General features: G+C 51.7%; 1 protein-coding gene across 2 annotated transcripts in view; it reads left to right on the top strand.

Moving 5' to 3' along the window:
- The first annotated feature begins 1,700 nt into the window (after positions 1-1,700).
- RYR1 (ryanodine receptor 1) overlaps positions 1,701-23,505 on the top strand; it is a 126,621-nt gene continuing 104,816 nt past the window's right edge. For both annotated transcript variants that reach the window (XM_052656509.1, XM_052656510.1), the window contains exons 1-19: positions 1,701-1,848; positions 7,348-7,467; positions 8,306-8,410; positions 9,461-9,535; positions 9,617-9,695; positions 10,091-10,203; positions 10,527-10,620; positions 11,767-11,860; positions 11,976-12,050; positions 12,537-12,693; positions 12,841-13,005; positions 15,392-15,513; positions 16,308-16,503; positions 20,289-20,424; positions 20,507-20,602; positions 20,687-20,805; positions 21,668-21,801; positions 22,274-22,515; positions 23,035-23,227. In XM_052656509.1, the coding sequence (XP_052512469.1) occupies positions 1,801-1,848; positions 7,348-7,467; positions 8,306-8,410; positions 9,461-9,535; positions 9,617-9,695; positions 10,091-10,203; positions 10,527-10,620; positions 11,767-11,860; positions 11,976-12,050; positions 12,537-12,693; positions 12,841-13,005; positions 15,392-15,513; positions 16,308-16,503; positions 20,289-20,424; positions 20,507-20,602; positions 20,687-20,805; positions 21,668-21,801; positions 22,274-22,515; positions 23,035-23,227 (2,363 nt within the window). In that variant the 5' untranslated portion in view covers positions 1,701-1,800. The remainder of the gene's footprint in view (positions 1,849-7,347; positions 7,468-8,305; positions 8,411-9,460; positions 9,536-9,616; positions 9,696-10,090; positions 10,204-10,526; positions 10,621-11,766; positions 11,861-11,975; positions 12,051-12,536; positions 12,694-12,840; positions 13,006-15,391; positions 15,514-16,307; positions 16,504-20,288; positions 20,425-20,506; positions 20,603-20,686; positions 20,806-21,667; positions 21,802-22,273; positions 22,516-23,034; positions 23,228-23,505) is intronic.

A 23,505-nucleotide genomic window follows, 5' to 3' on the forward strand; every position in this document is an offset into this window, starting at 1 on the left:
GATGATGAAGATGATTTTCCTTGTATAGGTAGTTTTTAAATACAATTTTAAAGATATTTCCATGTACAGTTATTAAAAAATATTGGCTATATTACCCATGTGGTATAATGTCCTTGAACCTGTCGTGCACCCAACAGTTAGTACCTCCTACTCCCCTCCTCTTTATTGCCCCTACCCCCACTAGTAGCCACTAATTTGTTCTCTGTATTTGTGAACCTTCTTTTTTTTTATATTCACTAGCTTGCCGTGTTTTTTAGGTTCCACATGTAAGTGATATCATACCATATTTGTCTTTCTCTGTCTGACTTATTTCGCTTAGCATGCTGCTGCTAAGTCGCTTCAGTTGTGTCCGACTCTGTGCGACCCCATAGACGGCAGCCCACCAGGCTCCTCCGTCCCTGGGATTCGCCAGGAAAGAACACTGGAGTGGGTTGCCATTTCATTTGTTTAGCATAATACCATCCAAATCCATCCATGTTGCTTCAAATGGCAAAATTTCACTCTTTTTTTAATGACTGAATAGTATTCCATTGTGTGTATGTACCATATCTTCTTTATACATTCATCTGATGATGGATATTTAGGTTGCTTCCATCTCTTGGCAATTGTAAATAATGCTATGAATACTGGGTGCATGTATTTTTTTGAATTAGTGTATTTTGCTTTTTTTGGATACAAACCCAGGAGTGGAATTGTTGGGTCTTATGGTAGTTCTATTTTTAGTTTTCTAAAGAAACTTCCATACTATTTTCTATAGCAGCTTCCCATGTGTTGGTACAGTTTTAAGTGCTGGAAATAATCTAATTTAATACTTGCAGCAGCACTGTAAGGTAGGTGCTATTAATATCCTGCTTACTAATTGAGGAAACTAAGCGCAGAGAGGTGAAGTGACTTATCCAAGGTCACACAGAGGACTGGCAAGGCAGGAATTTGGATCCAGTCTGGCTTATTCTTAATCATTGTGTGCGATCGTTTCTTTGTAAAAAAAAAATTTAAAATTTTCATTATTTATTTATTGGCTGTGCTGGGTCTTTGTCGCTGTGTGGACTTCTCTAGTTGCGGCCAGTGGTGGCTACACTCTAGTTGTAATCTGCGGGCTTCTCGTTGCAGTGGCTTCTCTTGTTGCAGAGCATGGGCTCTAAGGAGCGGCTTTCAGTAGTTGCTGCACGTTGGCTCAGTAGTTGCAGCTCCCGGGCTTTAAAGTACAGGCTCAGTTGCTGTGCCCCATGGACTTAGTTGCTCCACAGCAGGTGGAATCTTCCTGGACCTGGAATCGAACCCGTGTCTCCTGCACTGGCAGGCAGATTCTTTACCAGAGCCACCAGGGAAGCCCTATATGATGATTTTTAAAGCCAGGAGAACCGGGTGCTCATTCCGACTCTGCTGTGTGACATCAAGCAGGGCCTTCACCACTCAGAGCCTCAGTTTGCTTTCTGTGAAATAAGAGAACGATGGCGCTATGGCGTAGGAGGACAGACGGTAGCTACCTTATAGACACTCCCCCTGAGCCTCCCCACCCCAAGCACACCTTTGGCAGAGGTTTGGAGTGTGTGGGCGGGACACCGTCTGGGGGCGGGGCCTTGGGCGCCCTGGTCCAATGGGAGCCCGGGGGCGGGGACCTCCTCCCAGCTCTGTCCAGCACACGAGTCCTCCACGCAGTTCCATCTACCCCGCGGGTGCCTCTGGCGTCCCCAGAGGTCTCCGACCCCAACCCGCCCCCAGCCCACCCGCCCGGCCTTCAGCCCCCTCGTCTTAGTCCCCGACTTCAGTCCGACTTCAGACGCCTCGGGCTTCGACATAATGGGTGACGGAGGAGAGGGCGAGGATGAGGTCCAGTTTCTGCGGACGGTGCGTATCTCTGTGTTGGGGTCTCTGGGACTCTCTCGGGTCCCTCTGAGTGTCTCTTTGTCTCTGAACTCGCTGTCCTGATTGCTTGTGGACACTGAGACTCACGGTATCTTCCTCTGTCCCTTTGGGTGACTGTCACTGTTTCTCTGTTTTTCTCTCTCAGTCTTCCCCTACCTTCCTTGCCAGAGAACCAGCAGAATTTGGGACTGCAAAATGGGGAGTAGGGGTGTCTTCCGCCACCTTCTCTGACACTAGCAATTTGTCCCAGAGAACGGGGCCGCTGAGAGAGCACCCCCCTCCCACTTCTCTGGAAGCAGGCACTTGGGGAAGATGGTTCTAGTTCCTGAGCTTAATTTAGCTGCCCCCTCCCCCACCCCCCACCTAGCCCTAATTCTCTTCTTGCTTCAGACTCTGACCTATTTAAATTCTTGGGAAGGGGGCTGGTGTGGGTTGAAGGACCGAACTCCTTTGAACTCCCAACCCTGGAGGGTCTCCTGAGGGTCCCTCTGGTTCTGGGTCTTCTTTCTTCCCCCACTTGGTCTTGGGGAGGAGGGTCAAATATGGATGCTAATGGTCTCTGGGTGGTGTCTCTCCGGATCTGTCTCTTCGGGTTGTCTGCGCCTCTGTCTCTCTCCATCTCTGTCTCCCTGTCTCTGGCTTTGTTCTTCAGCTTCAGGCCATCTGCGTTTCACACCACGTCTTCAGTGTCAAAGACTGTGTCTCTCCCCGCATCTCTGATCCTTGGCTGGGGGTGGGGGGCAGGGCAGAGAATTGGAGCAACAGGTGTCCCTCCCAGAATAGACCGTTTTTCTGGGGCCTGGGCAGGGGACAGGGAGAGAGGATGGAGGAGGGGCTGCCCATCTCAGAGTCCTTCCCATTTTTCCTCCCAGTGGTTCTGCTGGGCGTGGGGGTGTGAGGAGGGGAGGGGACGTTCTCGCTCCTGGGCCAGGTCTGCTGATCCTGCACTAGCCCTTCCCCACCCCCTCCGGGCCCTGGGAAATGCTGACACAGCATTCCGGCCCCAGAATAGGACCCTGGTGAGCCAGCTCTGGTTTCCTGGGAGGGAGGAATGAACAGCTGGGGCTGGTAGTGAAGGATGGGGGCAGCTGGACATTCGGCCACGGGAGGAGGCCTAGCTTCACCCTAGACGCTTGCCCCAGCCCCAACCCCTTAGCAGACATCATGGGTTGGGCCCTGCCCTGCCCCCCAGCCCTAATAAGACCATGGGCATGGCTATGAGCCCTTGAGCAGCCACTCTATGTCAGGCGCCATGCCCAGGGCCTCAGCCTCCTGAGGCATCTAATTATATCCTTGCCGCTCTATCTTCTGAGGTAGGGCCCTATCTTTATCTCCCTGGGGGTTTTGAGGGAAACCGAGGCCTGAATGGCGGAGTGACTGACCAAGGTCAAGGCCAGGAAGTGTCATCTCTGGATGCCCCTGGGTACAGCTCTCCTGCTTTCACAAGAGGAAAACTGGACTCTGACTTGCCTGGGTAACCAGCATTGAGTTCTAGAGGCCTGGCCTTGGCATCTCTTGGCCCCAGACTGGGTCCATCTTCCTGAACTTTTTTGAGGTTATTGGGTGATTTTCTCAAACTCTCATCCCACCGGAAAGAAAAATATTTCATATTGCAACCCAGTACATGCGTCTATACACATATATTATAAAAGTCAACTTTATCGAGTTATAATTGACAGGCAATAAATTGTACCCATTTTAGGTGTTATAGTTGACAAGCTGTACATGCCCATGTGACCACTATCATAATCAAGACATAAGACATTTCCTTTACCCCAGAAAGTTCCGTTGGGCTCTCTTCAGTAATCATCATGCCCATCTGCTTTATGTCACCATAGATTCCATTAGTCACTAACCGTGTTTCATGTAAAGTATATGCTCATTTGTCTTGCTTCTTTTGCACACTGTAATATTTTTGACATTAATCTATGTAGCTTGTATTAATAATTCATTCCTTTTTTGTTGCTAAATATTCCTTTGTGAATATGCTGCAATTTGTTTATTGGTTCACCTGCTGATGGACATTTGGGTTGCCTCCAGTTCATGATATTATGCTCGAATTAGCTTCATTCACACACGCCTATTTTTAACTGAAACAAGTTTCGTAAAATGTAGGTAGCCCTAGAACAGGAGGGGCATGTTGCTATTTTCTGTTCTTGCTCTACTTTTATTTCACTTTTTAAGCATGATGGCCATGGTCCCCAAATTCCTTTCATTTCCTTCTGATGGGTGGCAACATCCAGCCCTGTGCAGGCTGGGGCTCATCAAAGCTTGGCCCAGGTCAGAACCTCCTGGGGGCTGGTTAATGGTCCAGATTCCCCGCGGACCCCAGAGCTACTGAATCAGGCTCTTGGTGTTGAGGGAGAGAGTAGGGCAGCTAGGAAGTTGCCTTTTTAGCCAGCCTCCTCCCACTTCATTCTGATGCAGGAGAAGGTTAGAGAATCATTGGCATAGGGATTAGGCTCACTGTCTCTGGTTTACATCTTGGTTTTGCCATCTACCTGTTTCCTTACTTTGGGCAAGTGGTTTTTATTTTTCTTTCTGAGCCTCAATTTCCCAGTCTGGAAAATGAGTACAATATGTACTCTAAGGGTTCAAGGGGTACATGCAAATATCTCTCTGAGCTCATCTCCCACTTTCTCCCTTACTCTTGAAGGCAGCACCACGAGGCTGTCTCCCTTGCTTTTTCTATTTTTTAATTAATTATTCATTTATTTGGCTGCACCAGGTCTTAGTTGCAGCATGTGGGATCTAGCTCCCAGACCAGGGATCAAACCTTGGGCCCCCTGTATTGGAAGCACAGAGTCTTAGCCACTGGACTACCAAGGAAGTCCCTCCCTTGCTTTTTCTGAACACCCTCAGCCCCAGGCCTTTGCACAGGCTGCCTCCTCTTCCTGGAACATTCTTCCTCCAGAGATGATCAGGCCTGATTCTTTCTTGTTATTCAGACAAGGTTCAGCTCAAATGTCACCTCCTTGCAGAGGCGGTCACTTCACCCGCCTCACGGATGTCATCTCTACCCCAAGAGCCACTCACTTACATCACCCTGATAGCACTTATCTCTGAAATTAAAATTATAAATTGAATCACCTGTTTTTTTCCTTCACCAAGCAGCATGCAGGATCTTAGGTTCCCAGACCAGGGATTGAACTCATGCCCCCTCCGATTGAAGCATGGAGACTTAACCACTGGACCACTAGGGAAGTCCCTGATTCACCTGTTCATTACATCTCCCATAAGGATGTCAGCACCACAGCCAGGGATTTTGCCTGCTTTATTTGCTGTTTTATATCCACATGTAGTCGGTGTCTAGCACAGAACAGATGCTCAGTGTTCATTAGATGCATGTAAAGCCCTGAGCATGAAGTCTAGCAGACAGTAGGTGCTTGATAAATGCAAACCATACAATCCCTTTGAATAGATAGCATATGCCCGGATGTCAGGTTTGGGGGTTATAGAACAGAGTAGTCCTGGGACCTCTCCTCCCAGGCTGGATAGAAAGAAAGAGGGCTGTCTGTGGGGAGTGAAGCCCAGGGTTTGCTGGAAGGACTAGGGGCTGTGTGACTTCCGGCAGGACACCTCACCTCCTTGAACCTATTTCCTTGGCTGTAAAATGGAATAATCACTGCCTTACTTGGTGATTAAACACTGAAGTCTCCATCAGTATTTTTCCCCCCATCAGTTTTGATTGAAACCTCTGTCAGTAAAAGTGTTGAGCATGCCCCTAAGTACATTTATATTAGTTATAAATGGAATATACGCTACTCAACTAACATATCAAGAAGTAGTCTAGTGTTCTAAGAGTGAGGCATATTGGGAATTCCCTAGAGGTCCAGCACTTTCACTGCCAAAGGCCTGGGTTTGAATGGAGAAAAATAAAGGTGGTGTGTGGCATATAGAGCCGCAGCATTGGGATGAAATCTCAGCTATGCCATATTCCAACTGTGTGACCTCAGGCAAGTTACTTCACCTCTCTGGGCCCGTGTTTCCACAAGTTCAAATACTAGGACTTATCTCAGAAGGTTGTTTATTTTACCTACATTTTTAATTTATTTCAAGCTTAGAGAAAAGTTGTGAGGTTAGCTCAGAGGACTCCCATGTGGCCTTCAGTCATTTCCCCCAGATGTTAAGATGCATTCGCTTCCCTTCTCCCTCTCCCTCTCTCCAAATGTCTTTTCCTAAACTGTTTGAGAGCAGGCTGTGGACACGATAACCTTACCTCCTAAATCCTTCAGTGTCTGATTCTTAAAAAACAAGGACTCTCTCTTACAAAGGGGAAGATGATGGTTCAGATGGTGAAGAATCCACCTGCAATGCTGGAGACCTGGATTTGATCCTTGGGTTGCGAAAATCCCCTGGAGAAGGGAATGACAACTCACTCTAGTATTCTTGCCTGGAGAATCCCAAGGACAGAGGAGCCTGGCGGACTATAGTCCATGGGGCCTCAAAGAATCAGATACAACTTAGTGACTAACACTTGGTTATTGTTGGTGGTCTCTCACAAAACCACAGCACGGTTATCAAAATCAGATTTCATGGGAACTTTGCTGGTGGTCCAGTGGTTAAAACTCCACGATTTCAATGCAGGTGACATGGGTTCGATCCCTGGTTGGGAAACTAAGATTCACATGCAGTGCGGCAGGGCCAAAAAACAAAAAACAAAAAAAACCCCAGATTTCCTATGGCTGTGATACCATCATCTAATTCACAGGCTGTATTCACCTGTCACTAGCTGTCTCTATACCGTCTTCACAGCATCTCCCCTTCATCCAGGATCCAGTCCAGGCTCTGGCACTGCATTCAAGAGTCACTAGACTGCACTCCTTAAATGATAATTACTATTAAAACAACACACAAAAGAGAAGTTAGAGAACACTGAGCTTAAAAGCCATTTAACTCCAGGCGCCCATATTTCCCATCCTCGTGGACCCCATCTGGGAGTCCTCTGGAGCCACTTGGCGTGGGCGCATGCTAAGTCGCTTCAGTCGTGTCAAACTCTTTGCAACCGCATGGACTGTAGCCCGTCAGGCTCCTCTGCCCATGAGATTGCCCATGATTCCAGGCAAGAATACTGGAGTAGGTTGTCATGCCCTCCTCTAGGTACTCTTCCGGACCCAGGGACAGAACCCTCGTCTCTTACGTCTCCTGCCTTGGCAGGCAGGTTCTTTACCAGGGCGCCACCTGGGAAGTCCGGAGACCGTTGGACTGGAGTTCAAATACCAGTTCCTCCTCTTATCAACCATCTGGCCTTGGACAAGCCATGTCCCCTCATTGAGCCTCAGTTTCCATATTTTAACACTGGGATGACACTGGCTCGGATCTCATGGGGATTTTAGAAGCATGCAGCGCCCTCAACACGAGCCCCTACTGGATAGCTGGAGAGGGTGGGCGTTACTAGTAGTGTCTTCCACGAGGGGAAGGGGTGGACCGGGGGGCGGTGTCTTGGGGCGGCGCCGCCCCTGACGCTCCGCCCGCCCCCAGGACGACGAGGTGGTCCTGCAGTGCAGCGCCACGGTGCTCAAGGAGCAGCTCAAGCTCTGCCTGGCCGCCGAGGGCTTCGGCAACCGCCTCTGCTTCCTGGAGCCCACCAGCAACGCCCAGGTCTGTGCGGGACAAAGGGAGAGGGGGCTGACGAGTAGAGAGGCTGGGACCTGAAGAAGGGGGTCTGGGGGGGTCTGGAGAGGGGGTGCTCTCCCCACGAGGGAAAGGGGCGAGGTCTGGGGTGGGCGGAGGCCTGAAAAGGGAGGGGCGGGGGGCGGAGGGTCTTCAATACAAGGCAGAAGGGCCGGGAGGGTCAGGGGGTGCTAGCAGGGGGCTGACCAGGGAGGGGGCTGGAAGCTGAGAAGTGGAGGGAGTTTGGGGTCTGAGCCTGAGGTGTACTTAGGATCTGAGGGAGGAGGTGACCTGGGGGGGATGGTCTCGGGGCTGGGAAAGGGAGGGGATCTGGAGACTGACGGAGGAGGCGGCTGGGGGCCTGAGGTACTTGGGGGGGGAGGCTCAGCGGGGCGGTGTGAATCTGTGACCGCCGTTGTCTGAGGGAGGGGCAGGAGCTAGGCCTGTCTGCTGGTGATGGCGGGAGGTGGGGGTTCTCTGCGGGGAGGGCCAGGAGGAGGCTCCAGCGTTGGAATGGGCGCAGTGTGTCTGCGGGAGGAGGGCGCGGTGGGGGGGCGGGCTGCTGAGGCCTCCTATGCGATTAGGCGGGGTGTGGAAACTTCTGTGAGGTTCGGGCGGGATAAAGGGGTGTGCAGGAGGAGGAGAACAGAGGTGTTTCCTGGGATGTTGGCGGGGCTGTGGAGTGTCTGAAGTGGGCGACAGAGGGCAGGGCTTCTTGGAGGGTTGGGGTCAGGTCGGGGTGTGGGTATATCGATTAGGGGCAGGGGGTGCACCAGCACTTTGGAGCTTTCAGGGCCCCGTTCACCTCTCCCTACCCGCCCCCCAGAATGTACCCCCCGACCTGGCCATCTGTTGCTTCGTCCTGGAGCAGTCCCTGTCTGTCCGAGCCCTACAGGAGATGCTGGCCAACACTGTGGAGGCCGGCGTGGAGGTGAGGCTCCTCCGGGCGGGATGGGTGGCGGGGATGGGTGGGAGGACCTGGGGGTCATTTACCGTCCTCTCTTCTTCCTCTCTCTGCCCTGCCCCCCGCAGGCCCTCAATTTGGATAAGTGGGTAGGTCTGGCCTTGGGTGTCATCTGTTCTTGCCACCTCTCCTGACCCCAGGCCTGCCTCTTGGGCCCACATCCTGCACATAGGGGTTGGGGATCTCCCCCACCCCGGTTGTCAAGGTCTGTGGAGCCCAGAAAAGGCCAGGCAGGCAGGAAGGAAGAGGGTGGGGGCTCTTGAGCCCCCTGTTCCCCCACCTGCTCCTTCCTCCTCTTTTCCTTTCCTCCAACCCCGCTCCCAGCTCTTCTCCGCATGGGACCTCTCCCCTCATCACCTCCTGCCGCCCCAAGTGTGGGTCCCCTCTGGTCCAGGAGTGGGTCTGCCATGTGATCACGTGGCCCCATCACATGGCCCCCTCAGAGCATGGGCATGTGATGGACATGTGATGGGGGCATGATGTCTTTGAGCACCTGGGTGTACCCACCCCTCCAAGAGGGGCTGAGTCGCCTTGTGCCCAGGGGTGAGGGGGTGGTGGCAGCACAGGGCAGGTCTCTGTGGACGATGCTCCAGGGTAACAACTGGCAGGATGATACCGGTGCACAGACGTGTTATGACGGGTGACAGCAGGGGGGCCAGGGTCCATGGAACATGAGATACAGGGGCTTTCCTGAGTGACCCTAGGTATCTGAACCTCTGGAAGAGGGGTTCAGCTCCCTGGGTGACTTTGGGCCCTGGCTAACAAGTTGAAGGAGGCGAGGGGGACAGAGTGGGTTTTGGGGAATATAAAACACCCCATCCACAGGCTTCTCAGAGACCAGACCCTGCTTCCCCATGGAAGCAGGGAAGCTGACGCAGAAAATCTGCTTCTGGTCTGAGCTGAGTTCTCTTCGAATCCAAGCCTGAGCATGGTGTTTTCTGGGGAGCATATTCCCCCCTGGTAGGCCAGATGTTTCGAGGGGCCTGTTCTCACTCTGCGCCCTCCGTGCCCCCACAGTCGTCCCAGGGTGGGGGACACAGGACACTCCTGTATGGCCATGCCATCCTGCTCCGGCATGCACACAGCGGCATGGTGAGTGCCTCCAGGAGAGGGCGGGGCAGGGGGCGAGGGGGCAATGCCCACCAGGAGGCTGACTGCCCGCTCCAACCCTAGTACCTGAGCTGCCTCACCACCTCCCGCTCCATGACTGACAAGCTGGCCTTCGACGTGGGACTTCAGGAGGATGCAATAGGTGCAGGCGCTGGAAGAACAGGGGGTGATGGGGCCACCGCAGGCAGTGAGCTGGGGTGCAGACCTGCACCCCAGACCTTTGGAGCTGAGAGTCTTGGGGTGTGGATGGACATATTCTGGACGGAGAGACTTGGGTAGACGTGGGGGAACTCTAGGCAGAGAGTCTGAGGGTGGGAATGGGAAACTATGAGGCAGAAGTAATAGGAGAGTTTGGGGAGGAGGGTTTGGAAGGCTTCGTGGCTGGGAATGCCTTGAGGAGGAGCATTGTTACCTGGAAAATTCCATGGACAGAGGAGCCTGGTGGGCTACAGTCCAGGGGGTCGCAAAGAGTCGGACATGACTGACTGGGCGCACACACACACGCATCCAGAGAGCCCTTCCCGCCCCCACCCATAGGAGAGGCCTGTTGGTGGACGACGCACCCAGCCTCCAAGCAGAGGTCAGAAGGAGAGAAGGTCCGAGTTGGCGATGACCTCATTCTTGTCAGTGTCTCCTCCGAGCGCTACCTGGTGAGCAGTCCCTCCCTGACCACAGTGCCTACTGCCCCCTGGGGCTGGGGGTTCATGGGATCCACCCCATCTCCTCATCATGGGTTTGCTTGGTCTCTGGCCCCAGTGTCCTGACTCCCAGTTTCTGGTTTCATCCAATTTCTGGTTTCCATCCAGTTTCTGGTTTCTGATGCCCCATTTCCTGACTTGATCTCCATTTCCTGATCTGTGACCTCTAATTTTCTGTCTGCCCATTTCTTGGCTTCCACCTTGGTTTCTGACTGACTCTGGAACTATTGTTCACACCCTATCATCTCTGACCCCCACATCCTGGTGGCCTCCAGCACCTGTCGACAGCCAGTGGGGAGCTCCAGGTTGATGCCTCCTTCATGCAGACACTGTGGAACATGAACCCCATCTGCTCTGGCTGTGAAGAGGGTGAGGACCCCACACTTCTAGACCCTAAGCAGATATCCCCAAAAGCAGACCTCCAACATCACTCCTCGGACCCCAAATCTAGATCTCCCAATTATAACCCTCACTCTTGGATCTCCAACTGACCCCAAGTCTGAGACTCTAGAGCTCAAATCTCCAAACTGATGGTCAGATTCTAAATTCAGACTCCAAAGCTTAGATGCCAAACTCAAGTCCTAGAGGTCAGATCCCTGAACTCTAATCCAAAGCTTGAAACATTAAATTTGGAGCTTATCTCTCAGAATCAAAGCCTCTAAAGGCAAGCACAAGTTTATCCCTCAACCCCCAAAACTAGCCCCCCAAATTCAAACTCAGATCTCCAATCTAAGACCCCTAATTCAGACCTCAAACTCAGCCAAACAACCTCACACCTCCAACTTTAACTTCAAATCTCCAATACCATTTCCTAGTTCAGACTGCCATGCTAAAACCCTAAATAAACTGTGACCCCAAAACTGTGACCCCAAATCTCACACCTCAAACCTCAGGGCCCTAAGCTAGACCCAAGCTGAGACTCAAGTCACAGATAACAAAATTCAGGCCTTAATCTCAGACCCTGATACTCAAATCCACCAACTTGTAACTACAAAGCTCCTATCTCCCCAGACTCACACCCAAAAGTTAAAACTTTCAAACCTCAGACCTCAAACTGCAGACACTAGCCTTAGACCTCCAAAGTAACACTCAAAATTCAGATCCCAACTTCAGATCCAACCGCTGTACTTCTAAACCCAGGCCCCAAAGCAAGCCCTGGAACTCAGACCCCAGTGTCAGGGAATATTAGACCCAAATCTCTGCTGACATTCTCTAACCCAATCTCAAAAATCCAAACTCAGACCTTTAAACCCCAGACCTGCAAACCTCCCAACCTCAGCCCCACACACCCAGACCCTCAAATTTAGATCCCCCACCTCAGACCCCAAATCTCATGCCCCCAGCTCAGGTCTCAAACTGAGCCCAAATCTCAGACTACCACTTTGTACCTTCAAACTCAGATGTCCTATTGCAGACCCCCAGACCCGGTCCCCAGCTTCCCACAGGGCAGAAGGCAGGCCCCCAGTTTTGGTTCCAGACCATATGGGGCTCCAGCTCCCCTTGCTTCTCATCCAGGCTATGTGACTGGTGGCCACGTCCTCCGCCTCTTCCATGGACACATGGATGAATGTCTGACCATTTCCCCTGCTGACAGTGAGGACCAGCGCAGGTCTGGGCTTGGGGACAAGAGGGTCTGGGGTCTTGGGGCTGGGGGGTGGGTGGCAGAGTTTGGCTGGGGGGACTGGACCCTGAACCCTTGACCTCACTATCTTCCATGTATCCAGACTTGTCTACTATGAGGGGGGATCTGTGTGTACCCACGCCCGCTCCCTCTGGAGACTGGAACCACTGAGAATCAGGTAGGTGTTGGGTTGGGGGAGGCAGGCTGCAGGGGTATGTGAGGGGTTCCTGGGGGGCCTGGGAGGAGAAGAGCATTTTGAAGGAAGAGCTGAGGAAGAGACTGGAGGGTTCTGAGGGAAAATCTGGGGTCCCTAAGGGAGCAATGAAGGTCCTTAGGGATCTTAGAGGTGGTGAGGGTTCCTGAGGGGGAGATTGGGGGTGCTGACTGAAACTGTGGGGAGTGGAGGGGAGAAAATGACAGATCTGGGAAACCTGGGTGCACCAGAATTATCTGGGGAAGCTCCGAGGAAGCGATGAGGGCTTGAGAGAAGTTTGGGGTTCCTGAGGGAGACCTGGGGATCCTAAGAAATATCTGAAGGCTCAGAGGAAGGCTTGGGGGCCCCTGGAACAGGGCAGAGGGCTTGAGAAGGTTTCAACAAAGACTGTGGTGTCCACTGGGAGACTTGGGGCCCCTCTGACCCCCACCTTGTCCTTATCCTTTGCAGCTGGAGTGGGAGCCACCTGCGGTGGGGCCAGCCACTCCGCATCCGGCATGTCACCACTGGGCGGTACCTGGCACTCGTGGAGGACCAGGGCCTCGTGGTGGTTGACGCCAGCAAGGCCCACACCAAGGCCACCTCCTTCTGCTTCCGCATCTCCAAGGTCGGTGCAATCAGAATGCCCGCGCTCACCTGGAGCTCTAAATTCCACTCCAGCCCCACTTCACACTTTGCAATCTCTTGTCGGGGGTGGGATTCCCCATTAAACTCACAGGCAGAGGAGGCTGACCTCTGACCCCTGCCCCTGTAGGAGAAATTGGATACGGCTCCCAAGCGGGACGTGGAGGGCATGGGCCCCCCGGAAATCAAGTATGGGGAGTCACTGTGCTTCGTGCAGCACGTGGCCTCAGGCCTGTGGCTCACCTATGCTGCCCCAGACCCCAAGGCCCTGCGACTCGGTGTGCTCAAGAAAAAGGTGGGTGCCTGGAGTGGGGAGGGGTGGGCTGCAGGCTGGGGCAGGAAGGGGACTGGGGGTGGTCATGCTTGAACCCTCAGGGTTTGAGCATGGGATTGAGAGAAAGAAAGACTGAGAGAGAAACTGAGATTGAGAGACACAGGAAAAAAGAAATTTTATATATTTAGTGGGAGGGAGGTTCGAGAGGGAGGGGAAATATGTATGCTTATGGCTGATTTTCATTGTGGTACGGCAGAAACCAATGCAACGCTGTAAAGCAATTATCCTCCAATTAAAAATAAATTAAAAGAAGAATGAAAATAAAGTGAAACATTTTGGAGGATTTTGTCAAATTATACCAGAAGCTAAAAAGATATGTCTTTTGGCATAAGTAATTCTGATGTTAGACATTTATTGTAAAGGAATCAATTGGATAATTGTACAAAGATTTGGGTATATTTATCAATGTAAATGTCCAGTTAAAAAAGAATATATATATATGAAGAGAGAGAGAAATATAGACAGACGTGAAGACAGAAAAATAGAGAAAGATAGAGAGACAGAATAAGAAAAGACAGAGATGGAAAGAAAAAGATGGACAGTAACCAAGTGGGAATAATATTCAACCAAGTATTGAGTACCCCAGTTGTTCTGGATGTATGTATGGAAAAATAGGCAAGCTAGATTGACCTGCTCCCTGCCTTCCCCATGCTCAGACACTGACTAAACTGTCTAATGAAGTACATAGTTTTACAACCAAACAGTAGGAAAGCTATTAATACTTCTGACAGAGGGAACCACATGTGCAAAGGCCCTGAGATTGGGATGAAGTTGGTCTGTTGCAGTCACAGAAAGGAGATCTAGTTTGGCTGGAGGAGAGTGAGAGGGGTGGATTATAGAGATGAGGGCAGAGAGGGGATGGGAACAGATTGTTAGGGCCTTGTGGGCTGTGGTGATGGAGGTGGGGGGGGGGGGGGAATCTTGACTTTTACCCTGTATGAGATGGAGCCACAAGAGAGTTCTGAGCAGGCCTGGAGGTGGCCTGACTAAGGTTCACAGGGTTCCTGAGCTGCTTGTGGGAACAGACTATGGGAGTGAGCAGAGCTGGAGGAGGGAGATGGGGCGGGAAGGGGCAGATGGAGGGTGACAGTGGATAACACAGGCGTTTCTGTGGAATGAGGAAAGGCAGAAGAGTCTGGTTGTATTTTGAGGGCAGAGCCAACTGGATTTTCTGCCAGACTGGATATCAGGGTCAAAGGGATAGGGATTAAGGATGAGGCCATTATTTTTGCCCTTTTTGTCCTGAGCAGCTGGAAGGAGGGAAGTGCCATTAAGCGAGTCAGGGACAGCCAAGTGTCAGCTCAGGAGGACAGGCCCCAGTGCCAAAAACAGAGACATGCAATAGGCTTGCTAAGTGAATAAGTGGGAAGACGAGAGTGGCACCTGTTTGTAAAAAAAAGTGAGGCTTGAAGTTGGATACAAGAGCAGAGGATTTAGAGACAGGCCTGGACCAGAGAAGGGAATGTGGGAGTGGTCGGCAAGTGGATGATATTTAAAGTTGCTGGGCTGGGTGAGGTCCTGGGGAGGTCAGCTCAGGGGAAAGCCAGCTGCTGTGATGGACTCATCTCCCAGAAAGGTGTGCAGGCATTCTGTCTGGGACATGTTAGGTTTGGGGTGCACTAGGTCTTTCTGATGGGGGGGAATGTTAATAAATAGGAGATACAAATGGAGAGGGTCTGGCCTGGACAAGATAGAGACAGAGAGGGAGAGAGTGAAAATCAAAGAGGGATCAAAAGAGAGAAAGAAAGACAGATGCTTGGACTTACCTGGTGGTCCAGTGGTTAGGAATCCACCTGCAGATAGATGCAGGGGACATGGGTTGGATCCTTGGTCTGGGAAGATCCCATGTGCCTTGGGGCAACAAAATCCAGGCACCACAACTACTGAAGCCGGCACTCCTTGACTTTGTGCTCCACAACAAGAGAAGCCACCGGAGTGAGAAGCCCACACACCGCAATGAAGACCTCGCACAGCCAAAAATAATAAATAAATAAATAAAATTAAAAAGAGAAAGAGGCAGAGAGAGAGATGGAGATAGAGACAGAGAGGGAGGGAGGGAGAAAGAGACAGTGTGGGATAGACATGAGAGAGAGAGACAAAGGTGGAGAGACACAAACAAAGAGGACAGAGACAGAGGGTGGAAAAGAGGAGAAAGCTAGAGGGGAAAAAAGAGAGAGGGATTGAGGATGAAAGACACAGAGGCAGATGGAGAGGGATGGTGGGGGACTGGCAGAGATATGGTGAAAGAAGCGGGCAGTCAGGGGGCTAGAGACTGGGTGGAGGTCTGGGGAGCATGGCCCTGAGTGACTGGGTCCCCTTCCTGACTTCTCTGTTCCACCACTGCCAGGCCATTCTGCACCAGGAAGGCCACATGGACGATGCACTGTCACTGACCCGCTGTCAGCACGAGGAGTCTCAGGCTGCCCGCATGATCTACAGCACTGCCGGCCTCTACAACCACTTCATCAAGTGAGCCACCAGCCTGCCCTGCCCTGGGGGGCCACGCCACACCCTGACCCCCATGCTTCTGGAGTTCTTGCGCCTGACCATTACATCTCTATCTCTGACATTCACATGTCTAACATAGATAAACTCCTGACCTCTATACACTTGGGGCTTCCTTGGTAGCTCAGCTGGTAAAGAATCTGCCTGCAATGAAGGAGACTGGTTCAATTCCTGAGTTGGGAAGATCCCCTGGAAAAATGGATAGGCTACCTACTCCAGTATTCTTGGGCTTCCCTGGTGGCTCAGATGGTAAAGAATCCACCTGTGATGCGGGAGACCTGGGTTTGATCCCTGGGTTGGGAAGATCCCCTGGAGAATGAACTGGCAACCCACTTCAGTATTCTTGCCTGGAGAACTCCATGAACAGAGGAACCTGGTGGACAGTCCATGGGGTGGCAGAGTCAGACACGACTGAGCGACGGACCACAGCTATACACTTGACCCCTAATCTGTCCTCTACCAGTCATGACTTTGACATTCCATCCCTGATCATTACCTAGTTTCACACCCCTGACACCCAGACCCTCGACCCTAGACATCCCTTAGCCGTGACCTATGCTTGCATGACGTGTCCTACACAGACGCTTTGCCTGTGGCGACTGTGTGAGCTCAGGCCGATGCCCCTCTCTCCCTGCGCCTCCGTCTCCCACTCTGTTAAACAGGTGTATCTGTGGGAGTCCTGCGGGGACTCGGGGTGGGAGGGGCGGGACTTGCACAGTGTTCCGGGTCCCTTGCTGACCAGTGCGCGGTCCCCGCAGGGGCCTGGACAGCTTCAGCGGAAAGCCGAGGGGCTCGGGGTCCCCGGTGGGCACAGCGCTGCCTCTCGAGGGCGTCATCTTGAGCCTGCAGGACCTCATCGGCTACTTTGAGCCGCCCTCCGAGGAGCTACAGCACGAAGAGAAGCAGAGCAAGCTGCGTAGCCTGCGCAACCGCCAGAGCCTCTTCCAGGAGGAGGTGAGGCCACAGCCCAGGAGGGCGTGGTCTGTGGGCGCGGGGGCGGGGCCCGTGAGAGGGGCGGAGCCTGCCGGGCCTGGAGAAGCGGTGGTCTGAGAGAAGCGAGGCAGGAGGAAGGACCTGTCCTGCGTGAACAGGGCGGGGCAGCGGGTCATCAGGGACACGCGAGGGGGCGAAGTCTTGAGTATCCGGACTGAGCGGTGGGCGTGGTTTTGGTGAGGGGCGGGGCGTGTGAAAGCCTGGAGGGCCTGTGAAAGCCTGGAGGCCCCGGGCAGGACTTGTTTCCTTTCGTGGGAGGACGCTGCGCGGTGAGGGTAAGCTCTGAGCCAAAACAAGCCCTTGGAGGCAAGGCCTGAGAAGTCAGAGGCCGAGCTGCTGGCCTCAGGGGGCGGTGTCTGCAGGGGCGGAGCCTGCGGAGTGAGAGGACAGAACCTGAGTAGGGCATGGTGGGGTGCAGGGCCAGAGAGGTTTTCGGGTATCAGGTGGGTGGTGTAAGGAGTGACTTCAGCTTGAGTCAGAGGCTGGGATTTTGTATTTTACGAGGCTTGGTGGTCTCCAATCGGCGAGAGGTCTGAGTGGGAGGGGCCGAGATAGGTGGGAGGCTGGGGCTGGACAAAGGCCCAGGGTCTGATATTTCCACACAGTGATTGGGGAGCATTTTCATTTAGGGTCTTCCAGCGTGGACCCCCTTCCTCTTCAGGGGCTCCCATTCTGATGGGGGCGGCAGACTTAGAAATGATAATACTAACAATAACAAAATTTATGGCTTGGGATTAGTATATGCAAAGCGTTGGAACAGTACCAGCACATGGAAGATGCTATATTGACCATGGTTATTATTACTGAATTTAACTACTGTATGTTATAGGTTTTGTATACCTGATATCCTCCCCATAACCCCATGGGGGATTGTAATTCCCATATTGCAATGGGAATTACAACGGGACACTGAGTCGCAGAGAGATTAAATAACAACCATTTATTGAACAGATATACCAGAGGGATTATAGTTGTCAACAAAACAGAAAAATCCATGTCCTTGTGGAGCTGAGATGGCGTAGAGGATAAATGATCAATAAAACAGAAAGATTATAGGGTATATTAGATGATGATAATAAACGCTAAGGAGAAAAACAAAGCAGGGCAACAGTAGAGAGTGCTGGGGTTGTTGCAATTTAAGGTAGAATGGTCAGGGACTTCCCTGGCAGTCCAGTGGTACTCCCAACGCAGGGGATGCAGGTTCGATCCCTGGTCAGGGAACTAGATCACATTTGCCACAACTTAAGATCCCATTCCTGCAACTAAGACCTGGCCAAAGACATAAATATTAAAAATAAATGAAATAGAATGGTCAGGGAGGATGACCTGAATGAAGATAGGCAGCTACACCTACACTTGAGGGAAGGGAGATAGAACAAGTACAGGGGCCATGAAGTGGGAGTGTGCTTGAGACTTTCCAGAATAATGAGGAGGCTGAATTGACCGAAGCTGGTGAGCTAGAGGAAGAGTGGGAGGGGATGAGCCCAGAGAGGTGACAGGGCCAGGCCATGGTGAGGACTTTTGCTTTGGGAGTCACAGAAGAGTTAGGTCTTTGAAAGTCACAACTGGCTAGGGGCTGAACCACTCTGTGTGACTCCAGCTGGTTGCATTCTCTACCACAAGGCACTGCATCTCTTACCATGAGCCTAGGATGTAGATACAATAGTTGTCATAGCAGCCTTATTGTCTATTACTGCTGGAATGAATCCACAAATGTGGCTTATCCATACGATGGCTGTGGATGCCTCTCAGCAATGAAAACGAACAAATGACAACTGCATGAGACAATGCTCTTCATCTTTTTTAAACAAAATATTTATTTTTTTATTTGGCTGAGCTGGGTCTTTTTAGTTGTGACATGCGGGATCTATAGTTTTGGCATCTGAACTCTTAGTTGCAGCATGTGGGATCTAGTTCCCTGACCAGGGATGGAACCCGGGTCCCCAGCATCAGGAGCACAGAATCTTAGCCCCTAGACTACCAGGGAAGTCCCACAGTGCTCTTAATCTTAAAATCTAGTATTGAGCAAAAGAATCCATGTACAAAAGAATACTTACTGTATATATCAAGTTCAAAAACAGGCAAAATGCCACTAGACTGCTTACCAATGTACACATAGGTAGTAAACATAGAGAAGCAAGGAAGGAATTTCCATACAAGTCAGGATGACAGTAATCCCTGGCTGAGAGGGTTGTGTAATCAGGAGGGGCATCAAGGTGACTTCTGGGTGGCTGGCAATGCTCTCTTTTGAGGTTACACAAGTGTTCTTTATATTTGTTTGTTAAACCATAATCACTTAATCTTTATTATTTGCAGATACTGTCTTTGCAAATATGCCTACTTGCTCAAATTCATTTGTAACCCTCACCCCCTCCTCCCACCAAATCAATACTTGCAGTGTATTTGTGGTCATTTGTGGACATGTATGGAGAGGAAAAAGTTTAAGTCAGCTGATGCCATGTTTCCAGTTGAGGTTGAACAGTTTGCCTTTTTATTTCAACTCTCACCTGTAAACAAGCGTCCTTTGCATATTGGTATATTGAGAGCCACACTTCATATTTTTGTGCTTTTTGTTAATTTTGTTGATTAAAATGGCCCCTCAGCACGGTGGCAAAGGGCTGTCTAGTATTTTCAAGTGCAAGATGGCTGTGATGTACCTTACTGAGAAAATACATGAATTACAGTGTCATTGGTTGTGATTTTAATGTTAATGAATCAACAGCATCTATTAAATCGGTGTCTTTAAACAGAAACACACATAAAACAAGAGTGTGTATTGATTGCTGGAAATGTTGTGCTCAGAGACTCAGAGATGCTCCCTGTGTTTCCTCTTTGAGCTGTGATTCTCAGGATTCACTAATTCAGTGCTCACGTCCACTCTACAGAACTTAGCTACTGTGAAAATCAAGTATTGATTGTGCATTTTTATGTGCTTTTCTGTATATCTGTTATAATTCAAAAGAAAAGAAGACAAAAGGTTAAAATGTTTAAAAGGAGAGAGAGAAGGCAAACATCTCTCTGATGGTTAGTATGGAGAGTGAGCTGGGCCAAATGGGACCAGGAGTAGGGTGCTTGGAAGTGGAAAGGAAGAAAAAAAAAATGCTGCTGGAAGGAGAAGCACAGATTCAGTCCTGATGTTAATAGGGATGTGTTATGTTGGGGACAGAGGCAGAGCAGGACAGAGTCAGGTCTGGGGAGCCGAGGAGGAGAAGAGGGAGATAGGAGTGAAGGTGGACATGGAGCCGGTGGCTCTGATTTAACATTATTTATGTATTTAATTGGGCTTCCCTGATAGCGCCGCTGGTAATGAATCCCCCTGCAATGCAGGAGACTCCAGTTCAATTCCTGGGTTGGGAAGATCTCCTGGAGGAGGGCATGGCGACCCACTCCAGTATTCTTGCCTGGAGAATCCCCATGGACAGAAGAGCTTAGTGGGCTACAGTTCATGGGGGTCACAAAGAGTCGGACACAGTTGAGCCACTAAGCACAGCACACATGTATTTATTTATTTATTTGGCTGTACCTTACGATATCTTAGTTCCCTGACCAGGGATTGAGCCCATGCCCTTGCAGTGGAAGTTTGGAGTCTTAACCACTGAACCACCAGAGAAGTCCCTGTGACTCTAGTTTAGATCTGAGAACACAGAGTCACTAGCTACTGAAGGAATGTGAATTAGCAGTTCAAGAAAGGTAAGGAAGGGAGGGCCTGGGGTTCCTGTGATGACCCCCTATTTTCTCTATTCCAGGGGATGCTCTCCTTGGTCCTGAATTGCATTGACCGCCTAAATGTCTATACCACTGCTGCCCACTTCGCTGAATTTGCAGGGGAGGAGGCAGCCGAATCCTGGAAAGAGATTGTGAACCTGCTGTATGAAATCCTGGGTAAGGGGCCCCCGTCTGGACTCCCCGTTGAGCACCCCAGGTTCCCAGGCCTTTGGGATCTGACCCCTCTTTCCACCTTCAGCCTCTCTGATCCGTGGCAATCGTGCCAACTGTGCCCTCTTCTCTAACAACTTGGATTGGCTGGTCAGCAAGCTGGATCGGCTAGAGGCCTCCTCGGGTAGGAGAGCCCACAGGGCAGGGATGGGGACTGGGGGAGGGGAGGGCTGCATCCGTGTCGCCTCTCATGCGGGCCCCTGCGCAGGGATCCTGGAGGTGCTGTACTGTGTCCTGATTGAGAGTCCGGAAGTCCTGAACATCATCCAAGAGAACCACATCAAGTCCATCATCTCCCTCCTGGACAAGCATGGGAGGAACCACAAGGTTGGCCCCTCATCCCCTGAATTCTGAACCCTGACCTTTCCCTATGGCCCTCAAATTGCCCCCCTTCCCCAGTTTATCTCTTACCTGGACTCTCCTGCTATAAGCTTCCATCTCAATACCGAGTCTTCAACTTGTGGTTCTTAAATGAACTCTGTGCCACATCAGATGCTTCATTAGATCTTTGAAGCAGTTTATTCAGTTTCTGATTTTGTAGTCTTCAGTGGGAGCTGCACAGATACCCTCCATTTTACCACAAGTGCTACTGGTTCCCATAGAATTATTTCTAACCACCTCAGATACTCGACTGCAATGCAGGAGATAAGGGTTTGATCCCTGGGTTGGGAAGATTCCCCTGGAGGAGGAAATGGCAACCCGCTTCAGTATTGCTGCCTGGGAAATTCCATGGATAGAGGAGCCAGCCATGGGGTCCCAAGAGTCGAAAACAACTTAGTGCCTAAACACTAAACTACCACCACCCCTCACATGTTTACGTTATCCACCTGGGCCCTGAAGACACTCCACTAATCTAAAAGCCTCATCTGGATCCCTGTGCTCTTCCCCTCACTGACCCTTTCACTCTTCCCCTGACCTCTCACCTGTTACTGCAGTCTCCCCTTCCTTACATTGCTGATGTCTTATCCCAACTCAGATGGCCCCTCGCTTCTCGCCTGACCTTTCCCTTTGACCCCAATGTCTCTCAGTGATTCCTGACCTCCCACTTACATCACCTCTTCTCAGTGCAAATCTCTATCTCCCATCCTGGCACGTCATCCTTCTGGTATCCCATCCTGGGTCTCCCATAGACCCACCTCCCTCGCTTCTCTGGTGCCCTCACACCCTGACCTCTGACCTTGACCTCCAGGTGCTGGATGTGCTATGTTCCCTGTGTGTGTGCAATGGTGTGGCCGTGCGCTCCAACCAAGACCTCATCACTGAGAACTTGCTCCCTGGCCGCGAGCTTCTGCTGCAGACAAACCTCATCAACTACGTCACCAGGTCTGGCCCCAACTCCTGACTCCAGGCCTCAGAGCCTCTCAAGCCCCTCCCTGACTCCCGGGTGGGTGGGCCTTCCTCCACCCCCGACCCTGGGACTTGACACCGGTCCCCACTGCTGTCCCCAGGTCATCCTGGCTTCTCCCACCTCTTGTCCTCTCTCCCTGCTCCGTTTCTGCCTGTCTCTTCCTCTCTTTCTGTCTTCCTCTGTCTGTCTCTCTCTATTCCTCCTCCATCTCTTTTTCCTGGGCTCTCTTCCACCTCTCTCTTCTCTGTCCTTTGATGCTCTCCCTCTCTCTGCTTTCTCTCTGTGTGTGTCTCTCTGTCTGTTGCTCTCTGTCTGCATGTCTCTGCTTTTCTATTTTTCTTGGGTATGGATCTCTTGGTCTTTCTCCCTTCCCTTCCCGCCCCCCACCAGCCTGGCTCTCCTGTCCATCTCTCCTCACCCTCCTCTCCTGTTCTGTCTCTCCTGTAGCATCCGCCCCAACATCTTTGTGGGCCGAGCAGAGGGCACCACGCAGTACCTCAAATGGTACTTTGAGGTGATGGTGGACGAGGTGGTTCCATTCCTGACGGCTCAGGCCACCCACCTGAGGGTGGGCTGGGCCCTCACTGAGGGCTACAGCCCCTACCCCGGGGGCGGCGAGGGCTGGGGCGGCAACGGGGTCGGCGATGACCTCTATTCCTACGGCTTTGACGGGCTGCACCTCTGGACAGGTACCTGGACCCTCCTAGGGGACCCTCAACCCTGACCATTGACCCCAGGGTTTCTAAGGGTCTCACTGCACACCTTGGGGTTCTTGGGATCTTGACCCCCAAACAGGCTAACTTTGACCCCTTTACTCCTCATTTTCCAAGACCTTAACCCTAGAGCTTCCAGAATCTTGGCCCTCACCTGTTTCTTCATAAGCCCCAGAACTCTGATCCCAGAGGAAGTCTGATCTCTGATCTGAGAGATCCTAGAAAACTGCCCCGATTATTATGACCTCTGATCTTTGACTTCTGACCCCAGTGATTCCAGAATCCTGACTCTAGGACAGCTTTAATCTCTGACTCCTACACCTCTCAGGAACCTAACCTCAGAGGAAACTTGACCTCTGCCCCTAATCTCTAAGAGCACTTGACCTTGGAGATCCTAAACCCCATTCGATCCTCTAATGTCTACCCTTGTCTCCTGAGCCCACTGGTTCTGCTGGACCTCTGACTTCTGACTTCTTCCCGGTGATCCCGGTGCAGGACACGTGCCACGCCTGGTCACTTCCCCCGGGCAGCACCTCCTGGCCCCCGAGGACGTGGTCAGCTGCTGCCTGGACCTCAGTGTGCCGTCCATCTCTTTCCGCATCAATGGCTGTCCCGTGCAGGGGGTCTTCGAGGCCTTCAACCTTGATGGGCTCTTCTTCCCTGTTGTCAGCTTTTCGGCTGGTGTCAAGTAAGGACTCATCCCTGCCCCCTTGCCAGTCTCCAGACCAGGGCCTGTCCTAAGACAGCTTCTGCAGGCACGCCATGGCCTGCTATGGGGCCAGAACCCAGTGGCCTACCCTCAGGACCGACGGGCCAGACCCCTGTGTGAGGGTCACAGTGATACTCTCCATGTTCTCCCAGTGACCTCTGCTTCTCCCCAATCTCCATGTCCCCAAATTTCACTGTGACCTTCTAATGATTAATAAGTTTCTCCCAGTAACCTCCCAAATGAAGCTCTGACCCTCC

The sequence above is a fragment of the Budorcas taxicolor genome, chromosome 18 (assembly GCF_023091745.1).
Source record: "Budorcas taxicolor isolate Tak-1 chromosome 18, Takin1.1, whole genome shotgun sequence".
NCBI classification, from domain to species: domain Eukaryota; kingdom Metazoa; phylum Chordata; class Mammalia; order Artiodactyla; family Bovidae; genus Budorcas; species Budorcas taxicolor.